The sequence below is a fragment of the Chaetodon trifascialis genome, chromosome 14 (genome assembly GCF_039877785.1).
Source record: "Chaetodon trifascialis isolate fChaTrf1 chromosome 14, fChaTrf1.hap1, whole genome shotgun sequence".
NCBI classification, from domain to species: Eukaryota; Metazoa; Chordata; class Actinopteri; order Chaetodontiformes; family Chaetodontidae; genus Chaetodon; species Chaetodon trifascialis.
In genome coordinates this window covers 16,355,141-16,370,864 of record NC_092069.1, presented here as the reverse complement: position 1 = coordinate 16,370,864, position 15,724 = coordinate 16,355,141, and the positions used below count along the sequence as shown (strand labels likewise).

At 42.8% G+C, this 15,724-nt stretch overlaps 1 protein-coding gene across 1 annotated transcript; it reads right to left on the bottom strand.

Moving 5' to 3' along the window:
* Positions 1 to 398: 398 nt before the first annotated feature.
* rlf (RLF zinc finger) lies at positions 399 to 15,413 on the bottom strand. The gene is made up of 8 exons (XM_070979215.1): positions 15,202 to 15,413; positions 13,011 to 13,165; positions 11,111 to 11,192; positions 9,823 to 9,958; positions 9,508 to 9,710; positions 7,628 to 7,764; positions 7,293 to 7,434; positions 399 to 5,533 (listed from the first exon to the last, which is right to left on the bottom strand). Exons 1-8 carry the CDS (start codon positions 15,379 to 15,381, stop codon positions 884 to 886), a joined length of 5,685 nt encoding a protein of 1,894 aa, XP_070835316.1. The 5' UTR covers positions 15,382 to 15,413; the 3' UTR covers positions 399 to 883.
* Between the last annotated feature and the right edge of the window lie 311 nt (positions 15,414 to 15,724).

Genomic DNA, 15,724 nt, shown 5'->3' with positions numbered 1-15,724 from the left:
CCAGCACAAAATACTGCAATCTGAGACAATAAATGCAAAAGGTAATCTGTATGCATCAAGACTACGAAACTAATAAATGGTCCTCACTTGAAAATGTTTTTAAAGTCACGTGGAAAGAAAGAAACATTTTATTCAACTTCAGTTCAATTACAATTTATGATAACAGCACCTCATTGTGTACCATTAAACTTAAAAATCATATTCCAGGCCGTGTATTTACATTGATACAGCACAGCAGATTTTAAGATGGTGAGTTAGCTGTATTTTCAATTTAAGAAACAGCTCCCAAGACTCACGGTGACTTTATCAAACAAAAGAAGTCACTCACACAATCCAGAGAGAAAAGGGCTTTATATTTGTTTCCACATTTATTTTATTTTATTTTTTTTTATTAAAAAGTGTTACATACATGTCTGCCAACATCTGTCCACTGCATCCCAACACTGATTTAATATAAACTGGGGTGAAAAATAAGCAAACATAATCCTCAAGAACTGTGTAGTAAGGAAATGTTTTTCAGTCACATTTTCACACAACTGAAAAGGCCTTGCAATACGCTACTTACCATTTCTAACAATCTGAAAATCTGTACATTTATCTCGGAGAACTACAGTATATACACTACATGAGTTAACATAACAGGAGTTATATGAATGCTTTCATTATAGATGTCTAAAAAAAACAACCCACTTCTCATGTGCACTGTATAAGCTTGTTCTTATCTTAACGCTAATTTCTTTATCTCTTTAGTTTGGCAACTTAAGAAACAAACAACTAAAAAAACATAATACTATTATTTTGGGAGAAAGAAAAATACTGGTACACAGCTTGTGAAAATGCAAAGTTATTTGCCATAGCTATGTTGAAAAGGTGCTCCATTAAACTAACTTCCAAGAAGCAGTTTGCTGTTGTTGGTGTCGGATGGGAAGAGGTTGGGCTCGGTGGTGGTGCAAACGGGTCTCCCCAGGACCACCACAGGTCTGAGGTACTGAAGCTGTTTAATGGCCAGGTCCCCACAACCAGCCAGGGCTTTGTCCAAGATGGACTTCAAGTTTTGGACTGATGTGAAGTCTCCAGTCATAGCGTGGGGCTTCAGCAGGGGGGAATGAGTGCGTCTGCTGCGGGTGTGAGAGATTCCCAGCTGGTTGTTCTCCTTCACAGAACAACTACGCCTGAAAGAGTCTCGCCGCTTCACCGGCACCGAGTTTTTGTCTTTTGGGGATGTCTCTTGTATGAACCTCAGGAATGAGGACTCAAAGCCAATAGGCTTATAGGCGGCAATGTCAAAAGGGCGTGGAGAAGGGCTACGAGGCTGTGAGTCTTTCAAGTTTGACGGCTGTTCAGAGAGTTCATTTTTCCGTTTCAGCGGCTGGCGAACAGGAGTGAGAGCTGACCCATTCAACATTTTACCACCGTCCTTAGTGCTTGACGTGTCTTGGAAGCCCTCCTCAGTAGTAAAGCGCAGTGAGCATGGTGGCGAGAGGTCAACAGTGACGGGACGAAGAAGAGGTTTGAATTTATCCAAGCTTAATTCTGGTTTCTGACTGTTCGGTGTTGCTGCAGTCGAGTCTTCGGTGTGCCCACCAGTGCTTGGCTCACCGTAAAGCACCTCGTCTGCACCAACAAGGACACCATTTCTCTCAACAGGTGGTGGCTCCTCCTCTTCCTCCACTGGGAATCCCAATGAATCATGATTTTCCTCATCCTGTGTGTCTGCCTTGACTGAGTGTAAGCTCATGGGTGCAGGCTGCCCCCCTGTGCTTTCTGGCTCTGCCTGATACTCCATTTTGCGAACCCCGTTGGGCGCACATGCTCCTGTAACTGTTGGCCTGGCCGACTTCCTCTGAATCAGTTCCTCGAGCTGCTCAGCATTAAAAACGAGCTTATCGTCATTCTTAACAAGGTCGTCTCGACGCATGCGGTGAACCTTCAGGTAGTGACGGTGCAAGCTCCCCATGTACGTGACGACAGAATCACAGTCCTGAACCATACATGGGTAGGCCACACGCAAGCATCGGTCTTGGCACATCTGTAGTGCTTCTTCATGAGATCTGAACACAAAGCGGCTGTAAGAATTTCTTCTTGATTTCTTTTCTCCTGACGCTTTCTTCTCCACAACACCCTCCTTGCCTATTTCCTCTGACTGGGTGGTCACTTCAGGCTCCAGACTTGAACTCTCTGCCTGCGTGGTAGTTGGACCAGGTTCCTCTTTCTGAGGACTCTGTGGCGCAACAATAAGCTTCTTTTGGCATCCCGTAATTGACTTTTTGTGAGTGCTCTGGAGACGTACCACCAGTGAATCGCAGTACTCATAGTGACTATAAAGTGTATGTCTTTTAAGTGCATCATCGTGGCTGAACACTCTTGAACAGCCTTCATACTTACACCGGATTAGCTCTGGTGGTTGTGAGTGGTAATCACGAGTGTGACGAGCTAGGCTGCTTTTAAGGTGGTAGGACGCGTGACAGTTGGCAAAGTGACATTTGTACTGGGGTTGAGGCTCATCCGAGTTTGGGAGAGGCCTTTTCTTGGCAGGCTCTTTTCTCACTTCTGGACTGTGATGTGCATCAAAATCTTTCTCCAACAAGAGCTGGGAGCGATTGTAATGATGTATCAACTGTAGGTGGCGCACAAGCCCTCCCTGGGTAGAAAAAGCTGCATCACAGTTTTTTGCCACACAATGAAAGGGTTTACTGAATTTATCCAATATATAGCAGAGATTACTTTTGGCTACCAAACGTCTTGTCGTTCTGACCTGTTGTGTGGTCTTATCCTCACTTTCTCCCTTGTGCTGCTCACTGTCTTCCTCTCTACTCTCTGGTTCATCGTCTCCTTCCTCTTCAGATGGAGAATGATTGTCAGAGTTTTGTGCATTTTCGGTGTTGATGGTTGAGTTTTGTTCGTCATACTGTCGGTGCAACTGAGGGATCTCTGTCTTCCTCACATTTAGACTGTGGGCAATCAAATGCTGAGATGTATGTTGTGAGGGGTCTTTGTTTCCCTCGTATCGTGTAGATGTCCAGCTTATTTTGTCCACAAAAGTCTCACTCAGGTTGTGTGCGTGAATATAGTGGGCCCTCAACACATGCTTTTCTCTGTGACTCTTGGAACAAAGATGGCACACGTAAGGCTTAAATGATGTTGTTTTCAAAGAGGTCAACCTTTTGGCCTGTTCAACAGTACGGCCATGTTTGTTGTTATAGTGTCGCAGTAAGCTGTAACTCTGAGCAGTCCTAAAGCCACAACCTTTCATCTCACAGATATATGGCTTAGCAGTGGCTAATGATTCAACACTGCCATCACCATCACCATCAGCTGCTGATGCTTCTTCGGTTTCAGTTTTAACCCCTTCCTCAGGCTCATGTGGAGGTCTCTTCTGAAGCAATACAACCGGGGGCTTAGCCATGATTGCCTGATGAAGAGATACTTGTGATGAACTGGACTCTTGGTCAGACTGAGGGGCCTCACTTGACGCACTGTGAGGCGATGAAGAATTCAGGTCCAGTTTACTGAGACCAATGAGAATTTCTTTAAGAGCATCGTTTTTTGTTTGAAGGCTTGAGGAGTTTGTTTCACTGTTTTTGGGCTGAGTGGATGTTTTCCTTTCCTTGCCAGACTCCTTGCCAGACTCCATGGGTTGAAATGGGGTCGAGGGCTCACTTTTTCCCTTTTCCTCACTGTCTGGCTCACTCTTTAACCCTTTGGACTTCGAGCCCCGCTCTTTGTCATGCTTGTGTTCTCTGTTCTCCAGTTTAAGGTGTTCTGGGTGGGCACATTTCAGATGTCTCTGGACATCTCTGGCTCTGGAGAAAGTCATGCCACACTTCTCAAAACCACAGGTGAACTTACTTCCATCAAAACACACAGCCACAGAGGTCATTGTTGCTTTGGGCTCTTTGATGTCTGGCGCTTGCAAAGAGGAGGCACAACTTACTGAAGAAGGGTTTGGGACATGTTCATTTACAATCTCTTGTGTATCAGAGGACTTATCAAGATGGGCTGTTGCTTCAGTAATGGTCTTTAGAAGTTTCCGCTTTGCCTTCCTTTGAGCCTCAAAGTCCTCTTCAGAGAAGGTGATGTTGTGTGTGGATAAATGCTTTATGAATTCCTTTTTGGATAAATAGTATTTTTTACATTCAGCGCTAGAGCAGGTAAATGCTGCATCTCTGAAATGCTGTGCTTCATGGTGATAGATCTGTCCCAAGTCGGAGTAAGTGACGTAACAGCCTTTGAGCTCACACTGGTAGTTGAGCTGATAGCCGTGGGTCTGTTTGTGCGTGACAAGTTCATTGGAAGAACTAAACTGAGCACCACAACCTATAACCACACATGAGTAAGGCCGATCACCGTAGTGAATTCTTCGATGTTTGCGGTGATGGTATGCGGAGACAAAATGACGTCTACAAAAAACACACTTCTCCCGCTTGTCTCTCATCTGCTGAAAATATTTCACATTCTCATCACCTTTGTGCTCTGACTTCAAATGGACATATAAGTACTTTGAATGTTTAAAAATCCGGGTGCATCCGGTTCCTGGACACTGATACTCGTCCCGGTTCTGCAGCTTGAAGTGTTGGTCGATGTAGTCGAATGTTACATGCTCGTCATCGTCCACGTGCTTGTCTTTGACGGTTTTGGCTTGTTGCACGATGTGGTGGAGCACATCTGGATCATGTGTGGATTTGTAATACAGCATTAAGGAGGGGTCAATGGTGATCTCCCCTGGTTCAATGTCATCATCCTCGTCCATCTGTTTCTGCACATCCTCCTTCTTTACGTCGTTTCTGTAAAGATGCGTTTCACTCTGAATGTGGTGTTTCATGTGAGAGACGAGTTCCTTTCTGCTCTTGAACTTCTCCAAGCACACAGGGCACGGGTGGCAGTTGTCCTCTGCGTGTCTTTTGGAGTGATGAATGATTTGGGAGTCGGCGACCGATCTCTTACAAATCTGACAGCACAATTTGTGTTTCTTGGCCTCGGATTCTCCTTGGCTTTCTGCTAAGTTAGAAGACTGCCTTTCATCCTGCTGCTCATGACCATCAAGACTTCCATTTATCCTCTTTTGATGCTCATACTCGACTTTCACTGTGACTCCCTGTGGCTCGGGTTGTTTACCCTTCTCTTGTTTGTCTACTGCCTCCTCCTCTTCCCCTTCTGACTCTGGCATCAACCCCAGAAGGGAGATGCAATGATACTTTAGAGTTTTCCAGTCCCAGAATTCGGGGTCAAAAGGCCAGTATGCTTTCAGTGCTAGTAGCAACTCACAGCGCAGTGAGTTGGGAATAACCTCATTTTCCTGGTCATACTTTTGGTCTGGGCGTAAGTAAAGCTCCTCAAGGCACCCAAAGACCTCCTGGTTGGGGCCAAGCAGGAACTCTGTGAGCTGGCAGGCACGCAACACTTCAAGGTCATCTGGAAGAAGGCAGGACACGGTCTTACAGACAGAGATCCTCGTATCTGAGTCATCCTGCTTTGGAAGTTGAAGGGCTTTGACACTAAGTTCTACTGAGGCAGGTACCCCAATCTCCTCCGCCTGAAAAGAGAGCGACATTTTATTAGCATTAAACGTAGACACAAAACCCACATTTTCTTCTAATCACAAAGCATTTCACATTCATCACATTCTTCATGCATACATTAAAGCATCGATGACTTTACTCTTTCACTTTAGTACAAAAAGTAGCAAATTTACCCCATTAAAGAATAAGTCCACATTTGATTTTGGAAAGAAAAGAGTAGCTGCGCTGTTGCACTCTATGGGTTCATTTCTCCGTGTGGTCAGGTGTGGTCTGTTGACAGCTGTGATGCAGCATGGTACGCAAGTGTCAAGCCACATCACAGCTAGACAGGTTGTGGAAAAAACATGTCACCACTAGATGACAGAGTATGGTGTATTATTAAACGGGTGCAGTTACTCTTTGAAGCCATGAAATCATGTAAAAAAGACAGAATTTCTTATGTCATACTGAGCAGAAAATGCCCTGTCGTAAGGCAGGCACCATATTTTGAATTGGTCTTCAGCAGTTCAGTCACCTTTGGACAACTTTTAAGGACTCAAAAGATCTGCTGTGTTTGTGAGAGACATGACATTGGTCAAAATTAAACATTAACCAAGTGAGGCAACTAGCAACTCCAGTATTGGAGTTGTTGTTTGGTGTGGTGTTTAAGGGAAGTCAGAACGCCTCTCTGTACTTTATGACATGTCAGTTTGAGCAACTCCACAATTCTTAAGTGTAGTGAGCTTGTTTTAATATAACTGGATGAGTACTTCATAAAATGTGTCTAAAACTGCAGTCTTGTCATATAAAACTGAACTTCACTTCAACTTAACCTTTTTACTGCAGCGCAGAGCTGTTTACTGTCAGCTCTGTGCATCGTCCAGCCAACAGTTTGCTGGGATAGAGATGCATGTACGAAAGAAAAGCTTGAAACACACCCATTGTTGAACAGTTTCAACAGGTTTTTTGGATATGCACAAGTATTGCAACCTCGACCTTTTCAAGAAGTCGGTTCAACAAATGAAAGAGGGAGGCTGTGTTAATCAAACAGTGTTCATCAAAGGGCTTCATGTAAACAGGAAAATTAGGGGAATGAGGGCAAAATCTGGAATATTTTGTGCATGTAAACGTAGACAGCCTTGGCGACGCGGCTGTACTGATTTAATAAACTTTATTCTAACTGCCAATGGACAAAACTGGCACACAGGGTTTACGTTCAGTGATCCATTGAGTGTGGGCATCAAAGTTGCAACTATAAGAACGATAAAGCTGTAATTTGTCTTGCCTGAACAGCAGGAGAGTGAAAGATGCTAATCAAGCACAATCTGCACATGTCCACACCATCTAATAAGGCCAATAAGTGTGGGTCGAACATGGGTGTGCAGGACCTTTTAGCCTTTGTGACCCACATGCTCAGAAACATTCAAATAAATAAACAAAACCTTTTGATCATTTTTAACTTATAGCCTGTTTTCACCTTCCTTTCAACCTCGTCACGTCTCCTTTATCATGATCGTTAGATTCATTCAAGCATCAGAGCTGCACAACACAATGACTTTTGCGGTTTCCTCAAGTGCAAATTGCGTGTTGTACATTGGCGTCGTTTATTTTAACCCCTTATCTGACTTAAGCTAATTTTCATGGCTCTTCAGATGTGACGGAAAGGCAGACAGGAAACACATGTGAAGAAAGCTTTTAGTTCCTGAGAGCAGTTCTTGTGGCTCCTTTGTACCTTATATGCATGCACGAACTAAAATCCAGTATAAAAATGGGCAGTATGGCAACTGGGCTCACCTCTGTCTGGATGACCCGGACCAGGTAAAGCAAATGGTAGACTGTTTTGGCAATGGCACCCAGCTGAAGGCATCGCTCAAGAAGAGACATCAATGAGGGGTCGATCCTCCTCTGAAGCTTGCTCCATAACAGAGTCAACTCCCTTTGGATTGGGGGGAAAAAAGACAAGAAAATCAAGTCCAATTTTGATTGACCACAACAATAACAAAGAAAATCAATTTACTTGGTAAGAGATCTTCAGACATTTGATTCTCCATTTACATTTGACTGTAGTCATAAATACACAATACATGCAGTCCACTCAACCCGCTGGGCCCAAACAGGGACTAACTCACCAGGAGCAGTAAAGGCTCGGCTGCTGAAGCTGCTGTGTCAGGAAAGTTGTGCACAAGATGAAGGCTGTGTTCTCCTCCCCCTCCGTCTCCAAATTACATGTGATCTCCAGCACATCCTTACAGTCAAGTCTGGATATCTGTTCAGGGAGTAGATGCAAAGTTGGCTGCTTAGAAAACAGTATGACAGACACCACATTTTAACTTTGAATTTGGAAATTGGACTGTGTAGATCTGTGTGTGCACCATTAAGGCAAAAGGTGGAGAGATACACCTAAGCCAGTGTGAGGCATGAAGGGATTTCTTTCATGGAAAAACTTCTAAATGTGTAATTCCGATGAACAGTGATGAGTTTTTAGGGCTTTAATCAATGTCTGGAGAGGAAAAAAGGAGCACTGACATTAAATAATTAGTACTGGGAGAAACAAAGTTAGATCTGTGCATCCCTACAGTCAATCCACACCAATTCAAGATGCCCCAAAAAGAAAATTAAGGATTTAAAACAATGTCATAAACATAGACCTCAAGACACACCAGTGACATGGCATTTTATGATATGTAATATTACTATTAATGAAGTAAAAGTAAATGAGGTAATGTGATTTTTGGCAATTAAGACCTCACAAATTTAAATTTAAGACTATTTACTGATCTTTAAAACCTAAAATTTAGAAAGTTGAACTTAAGACATTGTTAACGACCTGCAGACACCCTGAATTAATCACTCACACATGAAAGAGTTTGGCTTTAAATATTCAATTTGATCCTCAGCATGCACAAGCCCCCTTTCCCTTTCTGCAAACATTACTTTGACCTCCAGAACTTTGTCTATCCCCCGCCACAAGGCCTCAACAAAAGCCAAACAGCATGTGTGAGTAAGGCAAAGGAGAGCAAGCAAAGTTATGAAATGCAAAGATACCAGGGGCCGGGTGGGCTGTGCAAATAGCACAAAAAAAGACCTTAGCCAGTATTTGGCTGTACACTCGTAGCAGTATATAATGGAGGCCCATCACAAACATCAGTGCTGCAGGCAAACTAATACATCGCAACGCAACATCTTTTTGATCAGAGACGACAGAAAGACATTACACATACCATAACTGCTCTGTGCCTCAATGTTAAGACACTGTCAAGTTTCAAACGGTTGGAAAAGGTGGAAAAAGATGAATTCACAGTACGTTTTAGTGACTCCCTGAAGATTGAATCTCAATGTTCAAACTGAATGGCAGGAAGCTTAATTTGGGGCTCTATTTTTGGAGACGGTGCAGATAAACTTTAAAAATAGGCACCTTTTTCATATTTATTACCAACAAAAAAAAAGGTTTGACTTGCAAACATGTCTGTATTTTTTATTTAACACTTTTATAATATCAACTTAATATTACCAGGAGGGACAGATTTACTTCATTTGGAGACCACAGCCTGCTGCGAGCCCTCTACACATCCTGCCACAACCACATGTCTCTTAATATAGCAGCACCATGTTGAGCAGAAGCTGGATGTTTCAACCATTCAGCCATTACTTTTAGCAAAACTGTTTGCATTTTTCAGTTCAGGATTTTTCTGTCTGAACCTGACCCAAGTCGGAGGGAGCACACTGAATTTGTAATACCTTGTCTTAATTGTTTAGTTCAGTGTTTGTTTGTCTACATGTCACTGCACAGCTGCATTCCCAGTCCTCCTGCTGTCATATCTCATCAGAGCCCAACACGTTTTATATATCACAATTATTCATTATTATCTGCATTGAGGAATAAATGGAATGCTTCAACATCGTCACAATTCATCACAATTAACAAAATTCAAATGCATGACTGTAAAAAGAGCATCATGATTGTGCAAGTGTTCCCACCCCTCTTTAAGCAAACACAGTGTTGTCATACCTCCATGATGGCTTCCTCGTTGGGAAGCAGGTGACACAGCAGGGAGACATAAGTTTGACGAAAGGTAGCTTGGTTGGAGATGAAGCTACATTCGGTGCAAGCTTTGGCCAGCACCACTGCCTTGGCCACTTCGCCCATCTTCTCCAGGTGCTTCACCCTCATCTCCACAAAGGCCTCGCCCTCCAAGCTGATGAATGCGTCAACTGGTGACAGAATTCACAGCAAATCTACTCAGTTAACTCCCACCGAAGGGACAATGTGTAAAGGTAAAGTCTGTGCTGTCACGTTCACATGTAATAACCAAGTTATTCCCACCTTCTTCTGGGTTGGTGGGCTGGCCAGTGAGGAGAGATGTAAGGATGGGGTTGCTCCACGCTCCTCCCTCTCCTGTGATCTGGAGTAAAGCTTGGAGGTCTGTGCTGTCATACTGTAACAAAGTATCATGGGCGATCTGCAGAAACACACACAAAGAATTTTTCATCTAAATGCAGTAAAAAAAACTGTTTGTTCAGCACCCTCGTGAAACATTAGATAAAAATAATAAATAAATAAATTGAATAAACGAACCCAATAAGCCACACACAGAGGAAGCAATGGTGCACCTCCTCTACAGCCATGTGATAATATCATGCAATAATGAGATTTACAAATTAACTTCTAAAAAGGCCCTTTGTTCACATTATTACATGCCTGACTGTAATCTATTGGCCCAATTTCACAATTTCCTAAACAAAGCCAAACATTTGTCTTCTGAACATCACTGTTTATGTCTGGAAATTACATCTTGATCACAGCCCAGCTGCCCCATTCTTAATAACTTCTCCTTTGTTGTCAACTCCGCCGAGATCATTTAACACTGTCTTATTTGTAATTACATCAAACTATGTAATTCTTGTCCAGGCAAGTATGAGACACTCTGCTTAATTTCTCACAGTGACTTAGCCAGGCACAATCTGACAGCAAAGACTTTTTTAAAAAACATATATTGGACTGTATGTCATTGTGGTAATGAGATCCAATGACCCTTCATATGGCTTCATGTGAATCAGTTCAGTTCTACATCGACATACTGACTCAATGTTACAGGGTGTGCTGCAAAACCTTTCATGCACACTTGGAACAACAAGCCTTGAAGTCTACGGCCTCACAAGCCCCCATGAAACTGAAATGCTCATCAAGCAATTTGAAGACCACTTTGCTAAACATACTTACAATAGACTAAATATTACCCCAGTTCATGTCTTTAAGGATTAGAAAAATGTCACATTCTGTTGTACACAGCGCCCCAGTGTTTTTAGATTCATGGTTTATCTCATTTGAAGGCCCACAGCTGACATCAATGATGAGTTAGAGGTTGCAGACACTGGTGAGTTAGACTCAACAAAGGTTGAAACCAAACACTGGCTTCTACACCAGCTTGGGACATTTGTTCTCAGCCTTCACTCGTCTCCTATCAGAGGGTTTTTGATCACAACCACCGCTGAGGCACAAATAATCAAGTTCCTAAATTCTTTCTCACACGCAACAAAATTTTTGTCTAACGACTGCTAACTTGCGTCACCATGATGGGATTTAATCAGTGTGGAAAATCAAGATGCTCTACCTGAACTGAGTGGTGGAACTGAACCCAGGCTTCATATGGGATTTCATTCTCAGGCACTGACAGCAACAGTTCAAAACAGCTCCTGCAAGACAGAAAAACAAGATGACAATGATTTCTGTAAGTGTTGACAATTCTGGATAGTTCTATTTTTGACAAAAAAAGAAAAAAATAGAAAACAGAGGCACTGCAAGTATGAAGTCTGGACATATTCATCCACCTCCACATGATTTTTCACAGTCTGTCATGGTACCTAAATTTCTGATGGTGCAACAGAGTGTTCTCTGGCTCTTTAATGTTTAAGAAGCGTCAGCCTCACACATTCATACATTAAACATGTCAAAAAGGCTTGTTTGAAAATGAAATGGACAGCGGTGACATGTTTTTGAGCCTGTCTCACATCTATTTTTCTTATCTGCCCATAGTTAAATTTAACCGTTACAACGTAACTATTAAAAGACTCTTTTTATTGAGTGGAAAACACTGAAACTCATCCGTCACAGTAAAACATCTGCAGATGGATGGAGTGTGACTGAAGCCGTGGTGTGAGTGTGTGTGTGTGTGTGTGTGTGGGCTTGGCAATTAATCCTCAGATATTATGGATGTCTAACTGACCTAATTTAAGTGGTGTCAGTAGACGTTCAGTAAAATCCTTCAGACAGGCTGTCATTCACAGCATGAACCCTTTAATGCATCTTAAAGTACAACAAGAATCACCTCTAATCCAAAGCAACAACCAGTCACTGTCAGTCAGTGCATCCTCATGTCTTGCATGTGCGTTATTCGTAACAGTTAGTTCTGTTGATAAAAACGTTCATGTTTCAAGCCTGTAACACATCCACGTCATACATAACGAGTGCGTGACCACAAAAAAAGGTCAGAAAATGACACACTTCACTGTGGTTATCAATACATACACCAAAGTGAAGCCAAAGTAGTATAATTCACTTCTATTTATAATATTACTTATTTCATGATGTAAAGATATGAGACTATTTCACCTGGACTTTCTATTTTAGCAAAGAAATGCCTAAGTTGTTCTTGACTGTTGAGTTCATTGAATAAAAGTTACTCAGTCCTAATCTGGGAAATTGTAAAACACAGAATTCAGAAAAGTTAAAAAAGAAAACCTATTTCATTGGATCAGGAAAATATCCACAGAAGCAGCTCAGCATGGACTGATACCTGCCGAGCAAAGTATGAGCAAACTGCAGGTGGCGATTTAAAGGACAATGTCACTCACTGTCTGTTGAACCACTCAAACCTTGTGAACGCCATTTCAACCAAAGGTTACAGATTTTTAAAAGTGAAGCATGATTTTGCAGGTGCAGCAAATTCGCTTGCATCAACTCTATTCAAATCTGAATATGGTGGACAGATAGGGGAACATTATCTTTTCCAGAACAGCCACCCGAGAGCAAATCAGTGCATTCATGCAGTAATATATGAACGGTGCATACTGATGTCTGAGTGAAGAACAGACCTGTCAATAATCTGCTGTACAGCCTACGTGAAATGTCCAAAACAAATTTAGGCCTCATTTGTAGTTCTTTATAGGGCAACAACTAAGCAGCTCTAGTTACGTGACACCTTTCTGTGAAATGACCTTACTGCACTAACCAAACGTTTGCATTGTGAACATTTCTGTGTGAACGAGAAGCCCAAACACAGAGGAAAATATTCATTTTGCAAAATATCCATATGTGTGTAGTCGAGGCCTGGAACTACAAAAGGGAAACTAGGGATTGTAGGCTTTGTGTTGCCAAGCTATTAAGGACCATAAATAAGTAAAGGTGCCCCTTTCACCTTAAATCCATATAATGACCATTAACAGTGCTCCACAACACAAACTACTAAGTGTGCGCACAGGATATCATCGCTTGACTCCAAACTCAGTACTCACAAAGCTAGTCTCTTCAAAACAAGGGCCACTCTGTCGGACTCTGCAGTAAGGTGTGATCGGGCCGCAGCAAAACAGTTTATGGACAGACAGTAGACCTCCAGAAGAGGCAGACCATGCTCCATGGAGTTCCTGCTCCCAGCATAGTGCATCAGTGCCTAAAAACACACAGAGAGACAAAGCAAAATGAAGTGAAAAAGACATTTGATCAGAGGAGAGCATCAAAGGGGAGACATTTGTCTTGATGAACAGGGGGTTTTGTACCTGGGGAGATGCAAGCCTATACCTGATTGATCCCAGCTGACACTCTGTCAGCTGTGTGGGACACTCCTGATTGGGTCTGGGGGGACATGACTGTACAGCATATGACAACCCTGAATCTTCAATAGTGAGCCAACACGCACTTTAAAGACCTGACTTCAGGAAAGAGGCATGTTCTTTGTCAAATTTCACTCATTTCACAAACTTTCACTTTTAATATTAAAAGTGAAAGTTTGAAATAAAAATATTATTTTACAGCTACAACGGTGTAGCTGGAAAATGAATGTTTTTGCAATGAAGGGAAGCGGACGTCCCTCCTTCACTGGACAATGTTTCAAATCTAAAAATGTATCTCCCCTAATTACACTGACTCAAAATTTTAAAAAATGTACTCACACAAAGAAAAAAACGCAGGTACAGAAAACAGTTCTGTCTCTTACTCGCTCTTCACCTTGACCAGAGATCACGGTGTCGTTTGTGGTAAATATTACCTTAACTGTCAACTGTCCCCAGGCACAGAGCAGTCAAAATGAGTGTCTAAACCAGCGTGACACCTGCATGCAGCCACACACACAAATTCATCATCACCATCAACATCCCAGGAGTCCCATTTGCCAGACACCAGGAACCATGCGGGTTGGCCCTTGTGTCTCAAGTGGCACCAGATTAATTCCCTTCAGTCTAAATATACTGTACCTTCACAAAGGAAGCCAAGAATAAGGTATCAACCCTGGAGATCCATATCAGTGCACTAATTACACCCAGGCTGCTTCCGACTTCAACAGAAAATAAACATGACATTTTCATCGTTTAATATTAACCCAAAGAAAGCATTCAGTTTACCACCACAGGATAGATTCGCATTGTTTCAGGTAGTAAGTTACAAACCACAAAAGACAAACTTTGGATTGAGTGCGACGAACACAGACAATAACTCTTTCAATGTACATATGGCCATGTGCATGTCCTGAAACAGCAGCCACTATCCAAACAGAGACGTACTATCAGAGTGAGCTGGCTAATGAATGCCTCCTCTCTACTCATCAGCTTTGGCTGGTGACCAAGTTTCACTGATTGTAAAACGCACACTTTGGCTTCAGCACAGAAAATGAAAACGATAGCTGATGGGGGGGGGGGGGGTTAAATCAGGTACTCTGAACCAAGGTAGCATCCAAATTAAGTTTCCTCGGTCAAACACTGACATGTCTTTTTAAATTGTACTCTCAAATCTATGAGATTGGGGATGAGGGTAACTGCATCTCCATTGTTACAACATGGCAGATCTACAACAACATGCACAACAACAAAAGTGCTTGCCCACACATGTTTTGACACTAACAAAAGCTAAAGAATACAACATTTGACGTGTACACTGCGGGCGCAACTTGTTCTAAATGCCAAAATGTAATTTCGCAGTGTTTACGCGCCCCAACCAGCTTGGAAATGTAGATAAACATACGGCGATGCCGCCCCGCCCCACACACATGCAATCATGCATGGTGTGCAAACTATGTCAGTGTCATGTTTATGCAAACATCTGCTAGTTTCCCTGATTTCCATTTTCGTTCGAGAGAATTCGCAGCTAGCTTAAACGACTTATGTCAATGACAGTTTCGGCGAGCATACTGTACCAACTCGAGCCAGCAAACAGGCAACCTATCTCTCATCTGTCAGCGTAACAGCTACATTATAGTTAGCCCAATGATGGGAAGGTTAATTGTTTTGACGTGAAATTCTGTGCAAACGTGAGTGTGAATAAAAACACACGCTGTTGCATTCGCTCCCCAGTTGAACACCAACCCTAAACTTGGCCAGGCAGCTAGCGGGCCAGCTGCCGTCGCAGATTTAGCTAGCTTGCGGGCTGCGAGAAAAACAATCCTGGGTGAGCTAACGTTAGGCTAACCATAGCTTCGATGTTGCATGCACACATTACCTGACAGAAGTTGTCGCAGTACTCCGTGGAGGACGCCACGGATATTTCTTGTTGCCTGAGCACATCTTCAAAGGCTCTCAGTGTGGCCAGCAGGGTTTCCACTGCAACCAGAGTGTCCTCGGCCGTGTCCAGGGCCCGGTCGCTCCATTCGTACTCTGGTTCGACATTATTCTCCGCCATCTTCGCTCTCCGCCACAGCGCGTATGCATTGCAGTCTGACGCCGCCTTCGTCTTCTTCTTTATGTCTTTCTTTCTGGTTTAACGGCAGGTTGGCTCATCGGTGTTGCATTACTGCCATCCTCTGGAGTAAATTAACTCCTACAGAGTCCAAGTTGTCAAGCGTTTCTTCTTCTTCTTCTTCTTCTTCTTCTTCTTCTTCTTCTTCTTCTTCTTCTTCTTCTTCTTCTTCTTCTTCTTCTTCACCTCCTCCTTTTCCTCCAGTCAAATGTTGCCTGTCTATTCTATTTTCTTTAGAAAGCTGACCAGACACTTCCTGTCTGGTCCACATCCACCACACTTCAGT

Coding starts and splice junctions, on each gene's coding strand:
- rlf (XM_070979215.1), bottom strand. CDS start 15,381: ATGGCGGAGAATAATGTCGAACCAGAGTACGAATGGAGCGACCGGGCC. Junction 13,166..15,201: donor ACTGCGACAACTTCTGTCAG/GTAATGTGTGCA, acceptor GTGTGTTTTTAG/GCACTGATGCACTATGCTGG. Junction 7,435..7,627: donor CCGAGCCTTTACTGCTCCTG/GTGAGTTAGTCC, acceptor CCCAATCCAAAG/GGAGTTGACTCTGTTATGGA.